Source organism: Taudactylus pleione, unplaced genomic scaffold (assembly GCF_031769625.1).
Source record: "Taudactylus pleione unplaced genomic scaffold, aTauple2 ptg000019l, whole genome shotgun sequence".
NCBI lineage: Eukaryota > Metazoa > Chordata > Amphibia > Anura > Myobatrachidae > Taudactylus > Taudactylus pleione.
Genome location: NW_028284421.1, coordinates 12,772,895 through 12,792,663, shown reverse-complemented (window position 1 = coordinate 12,792,663; position 19,769 = coordinate 12,772,895). Strand labels below are relative to the sequence as shown.

The 19,769-nt window shown below is 41.1% G+C and overlaps 1 protein-coding gene across 1 annotated transcript in view; it reads right to left on the bottom strand.

The window, feature by feature from the left end:
• ENTREP2 (endosomal transmembrane epsin interactor 2) overlaps positions 1 to 19,769 on the bottom strand; it is an 899,787-nt gene that overhangs the window by 90,743 nt on the left and 789,275 nt on the right. The window contains exon 7 of the mRNA XM_088443400.1: positions 17,816 to 17,951. Within this exon, the coding sequence (XP_088299526.1) occupies positions 17,816 to 17,951 (136 nt within the window). The remainder of the gene's footprint in view (positions 1 to 17,815; positions 17,952 to 19,769) is intronic.

Below are 19,769 nucleotides of genomic sequence, written 5' to 3'. Positions count from 1 at the left end.
AAAAGAATCTGGAAAGATAAGGAACAATATGTGCATACTTACATATTTAGCAATATTATTTTTGCTAAAATATTGTGAAAATGGGTGTTTTCACACCCTTACATCTATAATGGTGTTTTTTTCAAGGTAACATGGCGAAGTGTGAGCCGGAGTTTTCAGTCTGTATAGTTTCGGTATACTTCCGGTGGTCATCCTAAGTGTCTGCAGGTTCCATCTATTATTTTACTTCAGTACATCTCTACTGCGCGTGCGCAAATCTCCAGGAAAATGGCATGGTGGCCATTTACCCAGAGATTTGCGCATGCTCAGTAGAGATGTACTGAAGTATTTCTGCAGCACCCAAGTGGGACTCAGGAGAGGTGAGTATAATATATGGGTGCAGGGTGTGCAGTGTGGCCACTCAGGGGCATGTGTACCCGCACACCCTGCACCCATTATAGATACGACACCGAATCTCAACATTTCTGTCTGTAGGACTGAACTGTGGTTGTGTAAATGGCAACTTAATGCATTGTACATTTTGGGGTTGATTCTGAGTTGTACGCTTTTGTCACAGTTGCACCTGAAACATAATGCTAATACAGCTACTAGCCCTTCCCTGGTGTACATCAATACGTCTGAATGGACAAGGACTGAAACCATTGGTTGCTTCATCAAAACATGCACAAGCCCAGGTGCAAACCACTTCAGCAACACACCATTGACACTCCCATAATATGCCAATAATATGGTTAATCTCCATTTGTCTGAATAGTCACCGCCCAATGATGCCCAGTATCATGCGCCTCATTTGCTCCTGCGCAGGGGTGCAGAGAGAGGGGGAACGGGTACTATTTACCCAGGCCCGGCCGCAGTCGCCAAGTTATTTACCCCGGCCCAGCCATCGCCGTCAAGTTCAGGCAGCAGGGAGAGAGGACTGACAGCTTCTGCAGAGCCTCTCTCCCCAGTCCAGCACACACGCTGCTGTCACTCTGTGTGCCGGGCTAGGGAGAGAGGCTGCTGCAGCAGCAAGACCTCTATCCCAGCATTATATGCCTCTCGGGGGAGTGATTGTGCCCCCACCCCTTGACACATGCGCCCCCTATGCGGTGCACGCAGTCCTTTTTTATTTTTCCGGAAGGAGGGGGTCTGGCCACACCTCCCCGATTGGCCACGCCCTCTCCCTTTACCTAGGCCTGGCAGAGCTGTTGGCAGCTCTGCTCCTGCGACTTTGTACACTAACACTGTGGGACGCATGAGCGGTGCAACTTTTTAGCATCTTAGACATATGCTCGACTGAAAAAATCAACCATTTGCGTGAATGTTGGCATAGTGACCGAATCAAGCCTTTTTGTATTCTTTCCATGTATGAAAACTGGGATGGGTATTTCAGATTTAATAAGGTGGTTTGACGTCTGGGTTGGCCTAGTATGTCACAGGGTTTACAAACTGCACAGAAAAACATCAAAAAGCAGGTGGTTTAATAAGTCTTTCACTTTGTTTCATTTAAATATTTTTTTGCATTCTAATATGAAAGTAGGCACCTACCTTTAATACATAATCAGCAAGGTTCTCCTCCAATCCACTTTAGCATTTCAGCTTTGATTTTGAATTTATGCTGTTTGTAAATACACTTTTTGTTACCACAAGGATCAAAATGAAAGTAATTTGCTTTCTAACTATAAACCTTTAAGTGGAAACTGGACCCAATATAATAATAGTATGTTAGTAGTTATAATAGTTTTCTAGCCCTGAATGATAATGTTGCTATTATCTGAAAGTGTCTTTGTCATCTAATACTCTTACACATACTCAACCTATAATTCGGTGACCATGTCCTGTGTTTGTGTGGTTCCTTTGTTTTCTGTATGTTTGTTTATCTGATTAATGACAGATTGCTCAAACAACACACACAAAAGATCCCCAGGCGCTAATAGAAAAAAATATATGAATTATATAATAAAAAGTAAATAAAAAAATATTAGAATAAATGATAATAAGTAAAGCTGCTAGTTGTGAAAAATTACAACTCATAATTCCTTAAATAACTTCCGTGAACCATAAATACTATGGGCTCTATTTATTAACATTATTTTTACTAAAATAAAGTGAAAAAGGGTTATTTCACACCCTTTTCACAATATTTTAGTATCACCTAAAGCAGTGGTGTCAAACTCGGGCCCTCCAGCTGCTGTGGGACTATATATCCCAGCATGCCCTGCCGCAGTCTTAGCATGCCCTAATAGTAAAACTGTGGTAGTGCATGCTGGGATGTGTAGTTCCACTGCAGCTGGAGGGGCCCAAGTTTGACACCACTGACCTAAAGTTACTAAAGGGCAATTTGAGTAGAATTCGTAAATTCTACTCCAACCCCTAATTATCACTTATTTTTAGTAAGCAGATCGCATTTCCCATAATTGGAATGGGAAATGGGATCTGGCCAAAGCTACTAAAAATAAATTGTGAAAAAATATCGGGGGAAGCCCTGTGATAATAACGCCACCTGGAGATGGCGCTATCCAGGGTGTTCCCTGGTTACCGGACTCCTGCTCTGCTCTAAAAGGCAGAGCAGAGCCCGGAGCCGGCCCCAGTGATCAGCTGTGTGGTCTAAACAGACCACATGCTGATCGGGGCTCTGGTGATATCCTCCCTCCGGTTAGCTGGTCTCCCATCCTGCACTGTGACCCAGTCATCAGCTGACAGGGTCCCAGTGCAGGATGGGAGATCAGCTGACCGGAGCCATGGGGAACATCACCGGAGCAACGATCATGAGGTAAGTGTAATAAAGGGAGGGGGGGGTCGCGTTCGTGGGGGGCAGGGCTTAGCGATGGGGGGCAGGGCTTAGCGGTGGCCGGTAGGCGCATGTGTGGGCACTTATCATGGTATTTTTTACGAAAATACCGTGATAAGTGTGCGGTTGGGATTCGCACGGACAGAGCTTTATCGCAAGTTCTGTCCCTGCAAGGGATTTTAAATAAATCCCTGTGATATTGGCTGAATTCACAATGCAAATTAAGGGCCTGATCCAGAGCCGGACGCAATTAGCGCTCGCTCATCCCGAAAATAGGGGTGGCTATTCAAATGAACCGTTCGCTGTTTACGGTCTGTTCACACCTCTAGGTCTGAACGAGCGAACAAAACTTGCGGTCTTTTTTTGGGAAACTACGCCCCTTGGCCGCTTGCATCCTACGTCATGTCCGCTATTTATTAGATTAATCGAGTACATCGAACAGGGTATGAGCTGCTCGCTATTCTTGTGGTTGGTTTTTGCTACCACAATTTTGAAAGCAGTTCTGGCTAAAAAAAAACCCAGTGACGTGGTCAATGACGCTGCTGTTTTAAATATGCACACCCATAAAACGCCCGTTTTGACCTTTAAGCACGCCTGCGTTCGGATCTCCACTCCCCGTTTTCAAGCACCTTCCCCTGTTACCACCCACATACGCCTCATTCTGTCACTCAAATTAGCAGGCATTCGCTATTTTGCGAGCACATGAATTTCGGCCGCACTGACTGGTTCGCGCATGCGTATAACGATCCGTACGCATGCGCAGTTGGGCAAACATCACTTGGAGCGAACGAGCTGCCGCTTACGAGTGGCTCTGAATCAGGCCCTAAGTCGGTAATATCACACTACAATCTGCATTCAAAATGCAGATTGTAGTAAATAGAGCCCTATGTAACTGTGCTAATAAAATGAAAAATAATTGATATGGCAAAAAAACGAAATGTTATTAAGACTTATTTAAGTACAAATCCAATATTTAATAAAGATAAAGTAGTATACTATTGATAAAACACAATAAAGACTCTATGTATAGGGGCAAAATGTGTCAGAGTTATAATATTTATTTTTATTAGTGCAGATCCATAGTATTTATTAGCCATGACTGATTGCTGGGACATGGTTTCTGTTGCATATATCTCCACTCTTTTGGATGGCAGGGCCTTGTAGCACCTATGTGACTTGTTGGCCTCAGCATTCCCTGTGCACCCTGAAAATTTGGGGATCATGTTCATTGGACTTTCACTCTGTCTTTAGTATTTGGAGTTCCTGGTCTGTATCAGTTTGACCAGACTTTATTGATGCCTATCCTGTGTTCCTAATCTCAGACCACGCTATTCTGTTCTTGTTTTTCATATTGTTCATTGTTCTTATTTTTGTTCATTGTTATTTGCAGTTGTGTATATTGACTGGTTTGCTCTTTGCAATACAGGTTGAGTCTCCCATATCCAAATATTCTGAAAAATAGAATATTCCAGATACGGAATTTTTTTAGCATGACTGAGATAGTGAAACCTTTACTTTTTGATGGTTCAGTGAGCACAAACTTTGTTTAAGGCACACAATTATTGCAAATATTGTATAAAATTACCTTCAGGCTTTGTGTATAAGGTGTATATGAAACATAAATGAATTTTATGTATGTACACAAACTTTGAGCTACAAAATTTTTGAAAATACTGTATAAAATGACCTGTAGGCTGTGTGTATAAGGTGCATATAATACACAAATGCATTCTGTGTTAAGATTTGGGTCTCATTCCCAAGATATTTCATTATGGTATGCAAATATTCCAAAATACAGAATATTCAGATGGTCCCAAGCATTTTGTATATGGGATACTCAACCTGTACTTATTAAACATTCTTTACAGCCACAAGGTCCTGGCAGTACCATCGCGCATTATGTTTCTGCGTGATGCTTAGGTGCTAAATTTCAACTAATTTTATTCACACCTATGATATTTTCTGCACTGTAATTGCCATTTTTTGTGCAGAAACTACAGAACCCCTCTGCTTTGGGGAATTGGACCCACAGAGTGTGGTTTGCGGCCTGCTGTGTGTGTACTCAAACATGAGATACCTCTAACATGAGTGGTCTCACCTGTGGAGATCGTGACACCATCTTTGTTCCAAGTACCAGGCCCAATAAATTCAAAATTGTGACTTCCCTGGAGAAGCCCGGGTAGGAGAAGCAGGAAGGTGGCAATGGGGGGCGGTGCCTGACAATTCACACAATTAAGCCCCGCCCCCTCACAGTAAATTGCCACAATTAGCTATAATTTAAATAGGGGGCGGGGGCAAATGATGTGATTCATGTAGAATCGCGTCATTAAGCCCCACTCCATACACGGAGACCCGTGATCGCCGTGGAAATGAGTCTCCATTCTGCCCACTTCACTAGGAAGTGGGCAGAAATGCGGGAGAGATGCCTACCCTTCCGTGGGTGTGGGGGCCTCCCGCGAATTTCAGGAGGGTACGCATGTATGCATTAACACTGCAATCGCCATGTGCCAATTCTGTAGTTGTATGCATACATGAGGTGACTTACAGGGTCACTTATACACTGAGCCGCTGACAGTCCAGATTTGGTTTTTTTACAGTAAAACATAGCAGTTTAAAAAATATTTAAACATTATTTTAAAAATAAAAAAAATTACAAATTATAAATGTATTTGTTGTTACTGCCACCCTGTTATGGCAATGACAGAAAATATATTTATACTAATACTGCCATGGTACATGATAAATAGACTTACCATGCTTAGGTTACTCCTTTTATATATGGGTGATGTGAAAATAGACCTTATCTTTGGCTTTGTACCCTTTGTTGATATGTATGTATATAATATATATTTTTAATAACTGTTTTTATTTAATATAACATTTATATATCATAGAAATACCAAAAAATAATATATATTTCTTTGGATAGCGCTTATACTATTTAATGCAACATGGAATAAACTTTGAGATAACTGTATGTGATTTATGATCAGAGTGTGCCCCTCTGTTTTGAGTACTGTTTCCTTTTTTCCTTAACAATTTGATTTGATCATGGGTGCACCTCTGACTTGAATTTTGCTTTCCTTGGTGGGTCCCTAATTAGATATCTGTGAAAGCTACTATAAATCAGATTGACGACTTATGCTACTGTATGTCATTGTCTATTGTTCCATGATCCTACCCCTTTGCTCCCATTTACCCTTACAATAAATATATATGTCCCTTATACTTTCTTTCCATTATAAGCTGGCAGTTGTACTTGTGGTTCCTCTGATTCTCTCTTTCTTTGACCTCTGTGTAACTGTTAATCCCTTTTCGTTTCTCTTTTTTAGAGATCTGTATATCAGGACAGTTTATTTTGAATGTCAAAGAAGAACATTATCTAAACTCAACAGAAAGCTGTACTGAAAGAGGGAGACTGGACAGCTGCCACCATAGTGCAGACAATGCCTGCACACAAAGCTTGTACACAGGAGTCTAACCTGTCCAAAGCATAGTGAAAGAAAACAAGCTATAGTAGTAAGAAAAGAAGAATGCCTATTATTTCTCTAGCTAATAACTTATCTTTCAATTGTTTCATTGTTTAACTTATTAATTTAGTATATTATGATATGAAAAAAAGATTATGTTTAAAGTTTAGAGATCACAGAGTCAGCATGGTGTCTGTGTTATTATAAATATGAACTTGCAGCACACAGCACAGCATCATTACCTACAGTGCTAATTACTTTGGCTGCTTTTGTCAGCCTGCTGGAGAGAAGATCATATCACTGTTGTTGGGTAGGTGCTGGAGATAGGAGAAGGTGCTGGCACGCAGCTACACTAGAACGATGCCTACATATTGCTTTGGTAATTACACCCTTGAGGGACACTCTTTCATATAATGGATTTGGCACTTGCTGTCAATCACCATAATGTGGTTTCACTGGAAACACAGACTATCACTGCAGGAGAGGTCTGAAGCATATTGCATGAACCCAATATGTTTTCACACACAATTGTGGCATTTGTCTCCCTCTACATTAGGGCATCTCATTTTCACATATAAACTTAGCTTTATTCTTCTCACTTTTAGATATTTAGAAAGTCATCAAATAATATTCAATCAACAAAACTATGATTTTCTTTTTTACAAAGATAAAAAAAAATCAACCAGGGGAAGTCTTAAAATCATTTTTACACCATTTATTTTCAGCTCCTTCTTTGGGGCTAAATTCTAAATATGCTTTATTATTATTTAGCTGAGAGATGACCTGTGAGTGGATGAGGATGTTTGTTTCCTCTGGGGTAAGAAAGGGTCTGAACCATCTGATACATGCTGATAAAGAGGGTATCAAGGGTATATGTAATACAGTAGGACTGGATTTATTGGAACTGGTGTGATTTTGTCACTACATTTAGAGCAGCAAGTTGTGTAAAAGCAAAACCAGGTTTATCTTGTCTTAAAACAAATTGGTGCTTTATAGTTTAGTTGCTATGTCAACATCATCACACTGTTTTCTGGATATTGCAGCCTATTACATATAAGCCTTTGAGTATGTTGAGCTTAGAATAGTGAACGTGAAGAAGCAACACTACAGTGGTATGTAACATTTCCACAATTTATTATTTTAGCTTCTATAATATCATACCTAAAGTTAGCAAGAAATGAGTATCTACTACTGTAAGTACAGATTTTTTTTTTAATGTAACCCCCTTCAGTGTGCGGTGTGGTGCAAGGTGTTAATGTAGTAATACACATCCTCTTGCACCAGGCTAGCTCTCCAGGGTGCGGGCAATACCTGAGAATGGGGTCCCTGCCCATATAGGCTTTGTAACAGTAGGTGAGGATTACAGGTATACACACATGCAGCAATAGTTCTTGTTGAATAATTTGGGCACCAGACCTTCACTTATAAAAAGATTATCTCTACAGTTACAGGTAGCTTTTTTCTCCCTCCTGCTGAAATACTTGATATCAGATGGATATAGTTGTATTAAACTCAATCCTTCTCCACTAGCACTGACTTAAAGCACAGTTACAATAGATGCTTTGCCGGATACAGTAAACTATCTGCGCACCTTTAATAATAGAACAAATAAAGTATGTTGCAGCCCCAGAACCAACCAGCTTCTACCTCTGTTGATACCCTATATGAAATAACAATACTTAGAGCAGGTAGAAAGATGGGGGAAATAAGTGATCCACAGTGTACAATATAATAAAATAGTGTTTATTTGTCCTAATAAAAACAAGTTTTTTTTTATTTCATAAAAAACAGATTGCAGTTAGAAATAAGGGGTAGAGCATTACTCTCTATGAACCACGAAGTGTTCCAAATATATGCACTTATAGATAAATCGGGTACAACAATATAAACATATAGGGCTCTATTTACTACAATCCGCATTGGTAATGCAGATTGTAGTGTGATATTACCGAGTGAATTCGCATTGCGAATTCAGGCAATATCACAGGGATTTAATACAAATCTCTTGCAGGGACAGAGCTTGCGATAAATCTCTGTCCCTGCTAATCCCCTTCAGAGCCTTATCACGGTATTTTTGCAAAAAATACCGTGATTATGTGCCCGCGCATGCGCCGACCGTTCGCCGCAGCTACCCCCCCTCCGGCGCTAAGCCCCGCCCCCGTGGACCCCCCGCGACCCTTTTTCACATTATTTTAGTCAAAATAATGTTGCTAAATAGAGCCCATAGCATCTTTTCCTGCATGTATAACGAAACATTACTATCATTCCATAATAGCATATCAAGCAGACTGTTGCACTGAACTAAAACAACTGGGCTTTGCACTAGCTAAAAATTAATCCCACCTAATTGGGGTGTTAAGTTACCCAATGTGATAAATGTCACTCCCCAGCTGGTACAGCCGGTCACCTTCAGGTGTAGTTGGTAGAATAAACAGGCAATGAGTAGATGAGTTTTGCCCAATTTATAATAAATGTCAGTGTGTTCTTGCTGCAGTAATAAACTGTGCAGTATAAGCAATGTGCGCACGCTGTTACTGTACTCTGCCGTGGCACTCACATTGATGTTCCAGGTTCTCTCTGGTATGGTAAGTTCGACCAAAAAACGTGCCAAACACCATATCAGGATGCTCACATTAGTGCTACCTGTGGAATGTGTGTGATGATCATATCAAGGTTTCTTTTACTGCTTAACACTAATAGAAACCTTTATATTATGAGCATCCTGATACGGTGTTTTTTTTTTTAGGGAACTTGCCAGGCTGTTTTACAGGATTAAGATGGGTCTCCAACAGTTTTTACACCTTTGCTTTGTGTGCATGGTGTTGGACTTTCCTGTACTCCCAATTGTTATGATTTTGTGTTAATACAGTTTTTATTTCTGTTTTTTATTTATTACACCCTCGGAGGAATATTGGTGTCCATTGTCGATTGCCAGAAAATTCAGCATAAGATTATCTGTATCTGGGACAGGACTGGCGCAATAACTTTTTGTCACACCTTTATGTCTGTCTATTTATGCTTGCAAGTTTGGGTTACTTGTGTTTTTGTGATAAATGTATGCTGCTGGTTTAGTAACGCCTAGGCATAGTTTTTGTATAATCTCTCTGGTATGTCCTCTCTGGTATGTCCAGCGCCACTGTCTCTCGTGGTCCAGTCTCTGGCAGTGTGTATCTGCTTATTCCAGCAGTTGGCCGCTGTTTCCGCGTCCTTCCTGGCTGCTGGAACACAACCTGGAGCACACATCTGTGACTCCCGGTTCCCGGGACAACAAGTCCACTTAACTGGTATATTCCGGAGACATAATACAATTCACCCTTAACGTGCTGAAGTGTATATTTGGGATGATGTATATTCCCATATATATATATGTTAAAACAGGGGTGTATCTTCCTATTGGCCTGGGGAGCGCTGTTTCAGCCCGACATCACTAACACATGATCTCCTGTCTTCTCGCAGTCAGCTGCAGAAAAGATCCCTGCTCGCTTACTGTCTCCTCTGCTCTTGCCAGTGTTCCCTACTGATTGCTAATATGCATTTGCCTTCTTATATGTCCCTTTATATCAGAAACTTTTAAAATTAGGGAGAGTAAATTTTTTTTATTTTTATCCCTAATATATCTCTTCCCCCACAATACCCAACACATACCAATCACCACTCACTAATTCCAATATGTCAACTGTGCAGGAAAAGAGTGCAAGCACCACATCAATCACAAGGCTCTATTCGCAAAGTAATTTGCATATATGCAAATTATCTTGCCCACAATGCATCTTGTTTGTTATTGATGCCCTCTTTTCCTGTGTTGTTGACATATAGAAATTAATAAACAGTGCTTTTCATGTAGTAAGTGTTATAACCGAAAAAAATAATAATTATATATATATATATATATATATATATTTATATATATATATTTACATATGTTGTCTATTTCTACAGGCATGTAAATTGTAAGTGTAATAAATTTATGTTTTACTCAGTTTGGGGGACTGGCTATGATCTTTATAGGTTGTGGCTAACCCCGTGTTGGGAATAAGACATGATCCATATGGACTGTCTTCATTCGTATGTGAGATAGTATAAAAGATTCATGTGAGTTATCATCCCAGTAAATTAATGGTGGAGTGTGGGTATCTGTTGTTAAAAAGCGTAATGCAGTATAGATAGCCCAATTTGAATATATGTAAATTATGTTACCCATAATGCATTTTGTTTGTTTTTGATTCACTGTTTTTAAGCTTTACCTGTGTTGTTTTGCATAAATAAATTTATATATAGTGGTTTGCAATAGAGTAAGTTCTATAAAATATATATGTATTAAAAAGAGAAATAAAAATTATACTCTCCCTATTTCTTCATGTGTGTGAATTAAACTACCCCCAGTGTGTGTATTTTTTTTTAGTACAAGCAGTCATTGGAGGTGGGCGCCAGTCCCTTAGTTTTCCAGGGGCGCTCAGACCCCTAGATACACCCCTGTGTTAAAACAAATAAAAATTCAATAAAGATTCAATAAGAAATGTTTTTATAAGCCATCTTAATAGTACAGTGGATTAAAAGAAGATAAAACAGAGTAAAGATTGGGAAGATATGCTGGGGAGGGCCGAGAGGAGGGGGAGCATGGGGGGAAAGGGATGGAAAGAGAATATTAATTTTCTTTGAAGGGTTGTTCTTCAGAGGACGTACCCTAGATCAAAATCTATATTCAATCTTTTTGGACTTATTGTGTCCAAATAGTAGATCCACTTCGCTTCCTCTTTTGATATTTGAACAATCTTGTTACCTCCTCTCCAGTTATTCAATGGAGGCAGGCGCCTCCATTGTCTCCCATTCTTCTGCCCCTGACTAGAGCATTAAAGTGCAGGATCGTAGAACATATACGAAACATAAAAAACAATGTAGACATGCATAGCATTCCAGTGCACTTTGCACAATGTCAGAACAGCGATCCCTCGGGACTGAAATTCATAGGAATTAAAAAAGTACAAAATACATGGAGAGGAAGTGACAAGATTGTTGAAATATCAAAAGAGGAAGCGAAGTGGATCTATTATTTGGACACAATAAGTCCGAAAGGCTTGAATATAGATTTTGATCTAGGGTCCTTCCTCTGAGGAACATCCCTCCAAAGAAAATTAATATTCTCCTTCCATCCCTTTCCCCCCGTGCATACCCCTACCCTACCCCCTCCCCAGCTTGTCTTCCCAATTTTTACTCTGTTTTATCTTCTTTTAATCCACTGTACTATTAAGATGGTTTATAAAAACATTTCTTATTGAATTTTTATTGAATTCTTTTTTGTTTTAACATATATATGGGAATATACATCATCCCAAATATACACTTCAGCACGTTAAGGGTGAATTGTATTACCTCTCCGGAATGTATCAGTTAACTGCACTTAAGCAAAATAGAAGGCTCAGTAAAAGGGCTGTCTGTAAAATAAACCAGGACTGAAAGGGTGCCTGATAATCAAGGTGGAACAAACAGCCAATCAGATTGAAGCACCACCTATATCTAATGTTCGACTAAATGTGAGGTTTATCCCTGACATAGCGCCAAGGGGCAGAAACGCGTTCGATGAACCTCACACATGAAGAACTTTGTTGTCCCGGGAACCGGAAGTTGCCACATGCACAATCGGAAATCACGGCCATGCTCTCCAGGCTGCATTTCAGCAGCCAAGAAGGACACGGAAACACCGGTCTGCAGAGGACAGCTGGTTTAAGCAGATGCACACTAACAAAGACCAGACCACGAAAGGTGGATAAAGGGACAGTGGCGCTGGACACACCAGAGAGAACCCAAAACATCAGGGTGACTGCCACGGCAAAGTAAAGTAACAGCGTGCGCACATTGCTAACACTGCACAGTTTTTACTGCAGCAAGAACACACTGACACTTATTATAAATGGGATAAATGGGATAAAACTCATCTACTCATTGCCTGTTGATTCTACCAACTACTGTACAGCTGAAGGTGATTGGCTGTTTCAGCTGGGGAGTGACATTTATCACATTGGGTAACTTAACAGAAAGCCATTCAGGCAGGATAAGTAGGTATAAGTAGAGTATTTAAAACACCAATTAGGTGGGATTCATTTTTAGCTAGTGTGTAAAGCCCAGTTATTTGATTTCAATGCAACAGTCTGTTTGATAGTGTGGTCGAACAGGGGCGCCACCCTATAGAGCAATGATGGGGAACCTTCTGCCCGGGGGCCGTATAAGGCCCTCGGAATCATTTGGTCTGGCCCTCTGAGCTTTTTTCTGCTAACCTCATCTGGCTAACTGGATACCTAGAATGTCACACTGTAGCCAGGTTCTATGCAGCAGTGCGTCTGGAGCGTCCTTAGGGCGCTTCAGATGGTCACAGCGCTGCCCTAACAGCCCCCCTGGAGCATCCAGGGATGCTCTTGGCATTGCTGAAATCACCGCTATTGTGGCCCCGCTCCCGCGGGTGGTTCCACACCCCTGCCATAGAGGGTGCACCCCTCCCAGCCATTCCCAATTTCAGCAGGACAGTCCCATTTTCCGGGCACTGACCCGCTGTTCCACCAACGGGACGAAGTGTCCCGCGGGTGGTCGGGAGGTTGTGCACCTCCACCGCTGCAGCTGTGCAGCGGTGCCGGCCCTAGAGAAGAGGAATGGATGCCACACGCATGCACGCGGCATCCATACAGTGCAGGAAGAGAGCTGGGGGCCGTAGTGCTGGGCTCGCCCCCAGCCTGACTTTAATGGGAGGCGTACCATACGGCACCCCCCCAAATAATGTCATTTAGGGGACGTGGCCTATGGTAATTAGGCCATGCCCTCATTTTTGGTCGCGCGTGCAGAGGCGCATAAGTCCCATCCTGCACAGGGCGCGGCTCCTCCTGGAGCTGGCCCTGCGTGGTTGCAGGGTTTGGCCAGGTATGGGAATGGGGATGTGGCCTCACACATCCGCAGTGAATACATGGTGTCCACCTTTGTTGAGCAAAATGTTATAGCAAATTAACATCCCACTTGTATTTTGAGCAGCTCTGTGATTTACATTAGTAAGTAGAAGTGCTGGTATTTTGATAGTGAGAAATTTTATTTAGACGCATTTTCTACACTTATGCCACTTAAAATAATTATAGCTCGCTACTTTTATTAGTCTGTCATAATTATTCAATAGACAAAGGGGGGAATCCATTTGCGTGCAGGAAATGTAAAAAACCTAGCGTCGCAGGGTGTTTCCAGCAGCCGTGGGTTTTTGCTATTCAATTAGGACACTGAAAATGCCATGCACACAGTGTCAGCTTCTGGGGCCAGCCAGGGGCGGCAAGAGAGAGATCGAAAGATCTCTCTACTGCACATGGAGCCTCCATAGGCTTATAGCAGGCTACACCATCTGAGGGGTCAGATTGTAGTCCCCATTGTCCTGGCCGGTGCAAGGTTTCTTGGTGCCCTAGGCAAAGATTTGGCCTACCGCCCCCAATACACACTTTCCACCCCTTGCACATTTCACATTTGTAAAATAAAAAGCACCATAATACTGAGGGGCCTATTCATCAACACTAAATTAAAATTTTTAAGGACATTTTCCTTAAATAACGTTATTTTAGTATTCATGAAGCCACTTAGCACAGGAGATATCACTGATGAGGAAATTATGGTATTCATCAAATTCCGAAAATTATGAATTTTCAGAATTTGATGGAGGTACTATCCGCCACTGTGAGGTGGCGAATAGCAGGACAGACTTACCTGCTTCCAGCTGTACAGGTCCCCCGGCATCTCCCTCCGGCGGTCTGGTGCATCCTCTGGCTCCGGAGGCTGGTCGGACACTGTGTTCTCCCAGCAGAACACAATAAAGATTAGAGAAAAAATATAAAACTTTTTTTTTTTTTCTAATCTGTACTGTGGTTTCACTGGGAGACCATGTGACAGACCAGCAGGACAGAGCCGGAGGCTGCTGCGCGGGCAGGTAAGTGCTGAAGGGGGGGAGGTGAGCAGGGGGGAGGGGGGGCAGGTGAGCGGAGGGGGGGGACACAAACTTACCGCACGTGTAGGCAGTGCTGCGCATGCGCTGGGTTAACAAATTTAACAGCGCATGCGCAGCACTGTTTCCAGCTGCGGTAAGTTAGTGTAGTGAGGGATAACTATTTCCTGAAAAGCTGGCATTGCAAAAATTACAGCTTTTCGGAATAGATAGTTATGGGGAGGAGGAATGATGAATTCCTCTGGTAATTAGGTAGAACTCCATGCAAGTTCTAAACCTAATTACCTCCAGGGAAAGTTTAGTAATGATGAATAGGCCCCTGAGACTGTTGTTCCTAATTGTAAAGGCTCCAACTCCTTTTCCCTTACATTATATCTGCAAACTTTTTCTAAAGTTTCTCACAAGACTGTTAAGAGATATACATGTTTTATCATAAACCCAGAAACAGTGGAATACGTTTGAGAAATTATCCATGCAGTGTCTTGATTTTATATGAATTGTTAGCCATTTTATATTTGTATATTTGATTAATAAATGTAATTTGTTTATTTTGGAAGGTTCTAAATCACAATTTTTTAATCTAACACTAGGAGGGGAATTCAATTTCTGATGATGTTCTGCCAGTCGTTGCCACAATGCGGAAAGGAAATCCATGTCCACTGCTGAGAAATGAAATCCTTCCAAAGTGTATTAGTATAAGAGCACAGCTTTATCTGGCACACAATGAAAATGTAATTGTTTCAGGGAGGGGGTATGTTCTGGGCTAATTCAGAGCTGTTAGCAGCATTGCTCTGAACAGTAATTACTAAGATGCCCATATACACATGCAATGTTGCCTGTATATTATCAAATTCCATATAAAATACTAACATACAAGACCATCAACAAAACTTTAACAATGCTTTAGCTATACTCTTTTGAGCCCCAGACCAACATTGCTGTGTGATTGGATCATATAGACCGTGCTTTTTACGCTTACTATCAGACTGGACCAATTGGTAATATGTGGCTATTAACCTCATGTGTCAAACGCTTTATATGATTAATAAAACCTATCTTGTTTTATTACTGTGTGTGTACTACGCTATATGCTGGAACTGTAAATAAAATAATACTAGTAAACAAATATACTGGATCATTATAGTTTAAACCCATGATAGATAGATAGATAGATAGATAGATAGATAGATAGATAGATAGATAGATAGATAGATAGAGAAAACAATTGTGTTATATACAGTTTTAACCTTAAGGCTAGATATCAAATAGTAAAACCTCTCTATTGCAGTATATCATGATTCAAATATGTAAAATGTGGATTTGATAGCTGACTTATAAGCTTTGCCATTTAAGAAGGAGGAGGTCAGCAACAAAGGTGTTTTTGAAGCAGTTCTTAGCCATTTAAATGTTTGAAATATCAGGATATTTTGCTGCCTTAAGCTTCATGGCGAGAGTGAAGATAACAGTTTATAAAGGCCACATGTTGTTGCTCATCTGAAAGTCTATCTTTGAAGACATTCTGCTGATGTTTTTGTCATTATACTATTAATATTTTTTTTTATATACAGTGATGGTGACCTTGTTATCCTTCAACCTTGAGATTTGTTTTTATTATACATACATATGTTGGATCCCTGTGACTAAACTAGGAGGATACTTGTGGGATATGTGCCCTTGGTACAGGAGGATGGGTGTTGGGTACTGGTGATCAGAACCAGATTAAAAGTTATAGATAATCACTAGTGGCTTCCGAGTAATATGAATAGCCAGGAGTAGTCATTCTAGCAACACAAATATTGGTGGAGCTGAAGCACACGCAACACCCACAGAGCTCGGTCCTATGCCTACAGCCATTTTTTGCTTTGCCTAATATGAGTTATAGCAGGTGTTAAAAGAAAAAGAAAAATATAAATGACTAGCTTGGACTTCCATGATTTGAGAGTTTGAGCCAGGAAGACATCTCAAACTGAATGATTTGATGCAAATTGATCCACAACAGATGTTTGGGTACATATACATACTGTATTAAAAGTAAGTTTTGTATGGTTATACTATGCAAAAGAGGGACAACTTTTATATACACAGCAATCTGGTGGATGTCAACAAGTGACCGAAGAGGGACTGTCTCTCTAAGGGGTTGTACAGATGTAATGTACAGGGTCGTAGAGAGCTTGTCCGGGCCCCGGTAATGCAGTTGCCTAATCACTAAGGTGTAGCCACACCCCCTTACTAAAAAAACATGAATGAATAAATCACCTGCCAGAGGCAGATCCAGGGGGCGTGATCAGTGTGATCGCTATACCCCCTCCCCTGCAGACATAAGAGACTGCTGCAGAGGAACTCAGTGGCAGCAGCCTCCCTGGACCCACCGCAGCCCAGCACACAGCAGTGCGTGTTTGGCTGGGGAGAGAGACTGCTGCTGCTGACAGATAAGAAGGGGAGGGGAGTAATTAGTACCTGCCCCCCAGCCCCCTCTCTCAGTGCCTCTGGTAATGTATGCCTGTGGAACTCATGATCTTGCCATCAGCAATTCTGATAATCAATGTGCAATTCTCTTTGTGTCAGTATCATATATCAAAGAGGATTTTGTGATTTTTTTTCAGTCATCAGTTGTGAGTTCAACACATTTAGCAGGACATGAAATATCAATGCAGCATCAAAGTAATAAACCAATATAGACTGATTGTTATTTGCTAAGTACTGATTCTCTCTGTAGTCCTAATATATGACAGGTCTTTTCTTCCACAACCACCATTGAGCAGCAGAATTATATCGTAATGCCCACAATGTAGAATGGACATTTTACACTGAAATATAATGAACGACATTGCGATTAAAGGTTTTGCTGTTCTGTATACTGTCATTTGTACATATTGATCTGTAGCTGGAATATGTACTTATACTTAATCACAAAATAGAGACTCTGCTAATCAATATTTCTGAGTTAGAAAGATTTTGAAAGTCACTGTGTAACAATAGAGTAATCAGCGAATGGTATGTGTCCACAGGATCTAGTCACTATCCCGGAAGTCGGGATACCAGCCAGAATCCCGACAGCAGTCGGAATCTCTGCGCCAGAATTCTGACTACTGGCATCCCTATGGTAAGTATTAGGGTTAGGGGGAGGGTTAGGTTTAGAATTGGGCTGTGGGTAGGGTTAGACTGTGAGGGGGAGGGTTAGGCTGTGAGGGGGGGAGGGTTAGAGTTAGGCTGTGAGGGGGAGGGCTAGGCTGTGGGGGGGTTAGGGTTAGTCTGTGAGGGGGGGTTAGGGTTAGGCTGTGAGGGGGAGGGCTAGGCTGTGGGGGGGTAAAGGTTGGGCTGTGAGGGGGAGGGTTAGCCTGCGAGGGGGGAGGGTTATGTTAGGCTGCGGAAAAGGCGGGTTCGGGGGAGATTCTGATGGGATGCCACTGTTGGTATTCTGACCATTGGCATCCTGGCCGCCGAGATCCCATACCCAATAGATGATAAACAAGCAGCAAGTGTTATCTAGTATAAAGCAGATTCCACTAGCTTGTGTCAGTGATGTCTAATATATACCATGCTGCTATCATGTACTTGAAATGGCATAAGAGGATACTTACAGCCTTGTAATGTGTTAATTAATTATTTTCTTACCTGGCTTGCAGGAGTATGGCCAACCACTGCTTCATAAGGAGGGGGTAGCTCAGATGGATATAAAATGCCAGGGCTATTAATTGACACTTCATACAAAGCACTGAAGGGGGAGTGTGGGAAGTCCAGGTGAAGACCTCTGAGGAGAAAAACCACTGTCATTATTACACAGTAAAAAAAATATCCTTCACAATAGATTAAACTTAATAGTCACTCTAACAGACAGTACGATCAGTGCAGATAAAGCACATTTAACTGTGTGCTAAATCACTATATTTATCACTTCATAACTCCACTTTTACTACCTAAAAGGGACCAACACTCCAGAGTTTAATTTATAGGAACCATAAAGGACTTGGACCACGCAAGGACATATATGCTCATGTTTAAATACTGTCAATAATTCGGTTGGTTAGCTAGTTATGTCTTTGTTATACAGTTAGACTTATGGCAACCTTCATACAATTCTGTAAAGTCATAAAAGGCCCCTGAAACTTTGGTAACATGAATTTGGACTACTATAGACAGCAATGCATATTGTTCTTGTCTATTGGCATTTTGCTATGTACTATGTACAGTAAACAAACTACTCTACAGGTTACAGCGTTGTGTGATGTCATATGAGTTAATGGGCTCCAGAAGGGTGTAATGACAACTTGTGTTTTGAACTTGTACTGTATAACAGGAGATATCTCCTGTGTTAGGCAAATTACTGCTGCAGACCTCAATATCCTATTTTTTATGGAACCGCTGTACCAATTTCCCAAGCTCTGAGAAGATTAGTTATTTAGAGATTTTGTGAAGATGACATTAGCCACTGTAGACTATGGGCAACAAAAGCACCACAGAGAGTTCTCTAGACCCCTCTGTGGCAGCTGAACTGTGTGCATGTGTGGTCATTGATCATGCATGCACAGTACAAACAATGTTTGATATTCAGGAGGCTCCCGGTTGTTATGGGAGAGTAGGCAAGTATGGTACAAGCAGCCTTTCTCTGCTGTGATAAACAAACAGCGAATGAAGTGTCGAAGGGGAAAGTCATTGCCTGGATTCTATCATACATGCTGACCCAGCATGACCTCTCCGAATAGGGTTGATAAAATGTGTTAATAAATGGAGCGAATATGTAATTAATAATAAATATTCCCCTATCATTCTAAGGGGCAGATGCTGCAGAAGAAGAAGCTACTTTTATACGAGAGCTATAGACGTGGTGCCCGGGGACCGATCCACAAGAAACCACTACCCTTAAACAATGGAGAAACGCGTAAAGGGATATCTCCACCTGTTTGCAGCTGTTCTGTAAGGACCTCGTATCTGCCGAACTGTCTACCAGCCGGAGCACTCCGAGTGCTGAGCACACTGTCAAACCAGCCGGAGGTTTGTTCTACTTTGTGCTTACTCCCCTTCAATGAAGTAACGGCACCGTGTGCTATCGGCTGCCTGCTACAAAAGAGCTGAGCCCTAATACCAGGAGTAGTAAGAATTTGCTATAGAGATATTATACTCTTGGTACTCAAAAATCTATAATTATGACCTGTGGGGTGCACTAAAAGAAGGGAGTCTGGAGACAAGTTTAAATACCTGGCTACTATATTGGAGACAAAGGCTACATTATTGCAATAATTAAATCAACTGCATTTAGATTATCTATGTAAAGGGGGACTTTTTTTCTACAGATTTTTTATGTTTTGGTGTTATGCACAAATATTGATCGTTTTTTAATGTAAATTTTGAATGTGTATATTTACATATGGATATTAAATATTGAACTGTATAATCATCTTTGCGCTCCTTGTTGTTTTTAATAACATTTACTGTGGATCATTTAAAAGAGTATACCAGAATTACTTAGTAGGAGCTGCATTAATTTGCACATCATAATAAGGGAAAACATTATATATTAGTGGATTTTATAAGCACCTGAATATTTGATTAGAAGGCTGATTCTGCACAC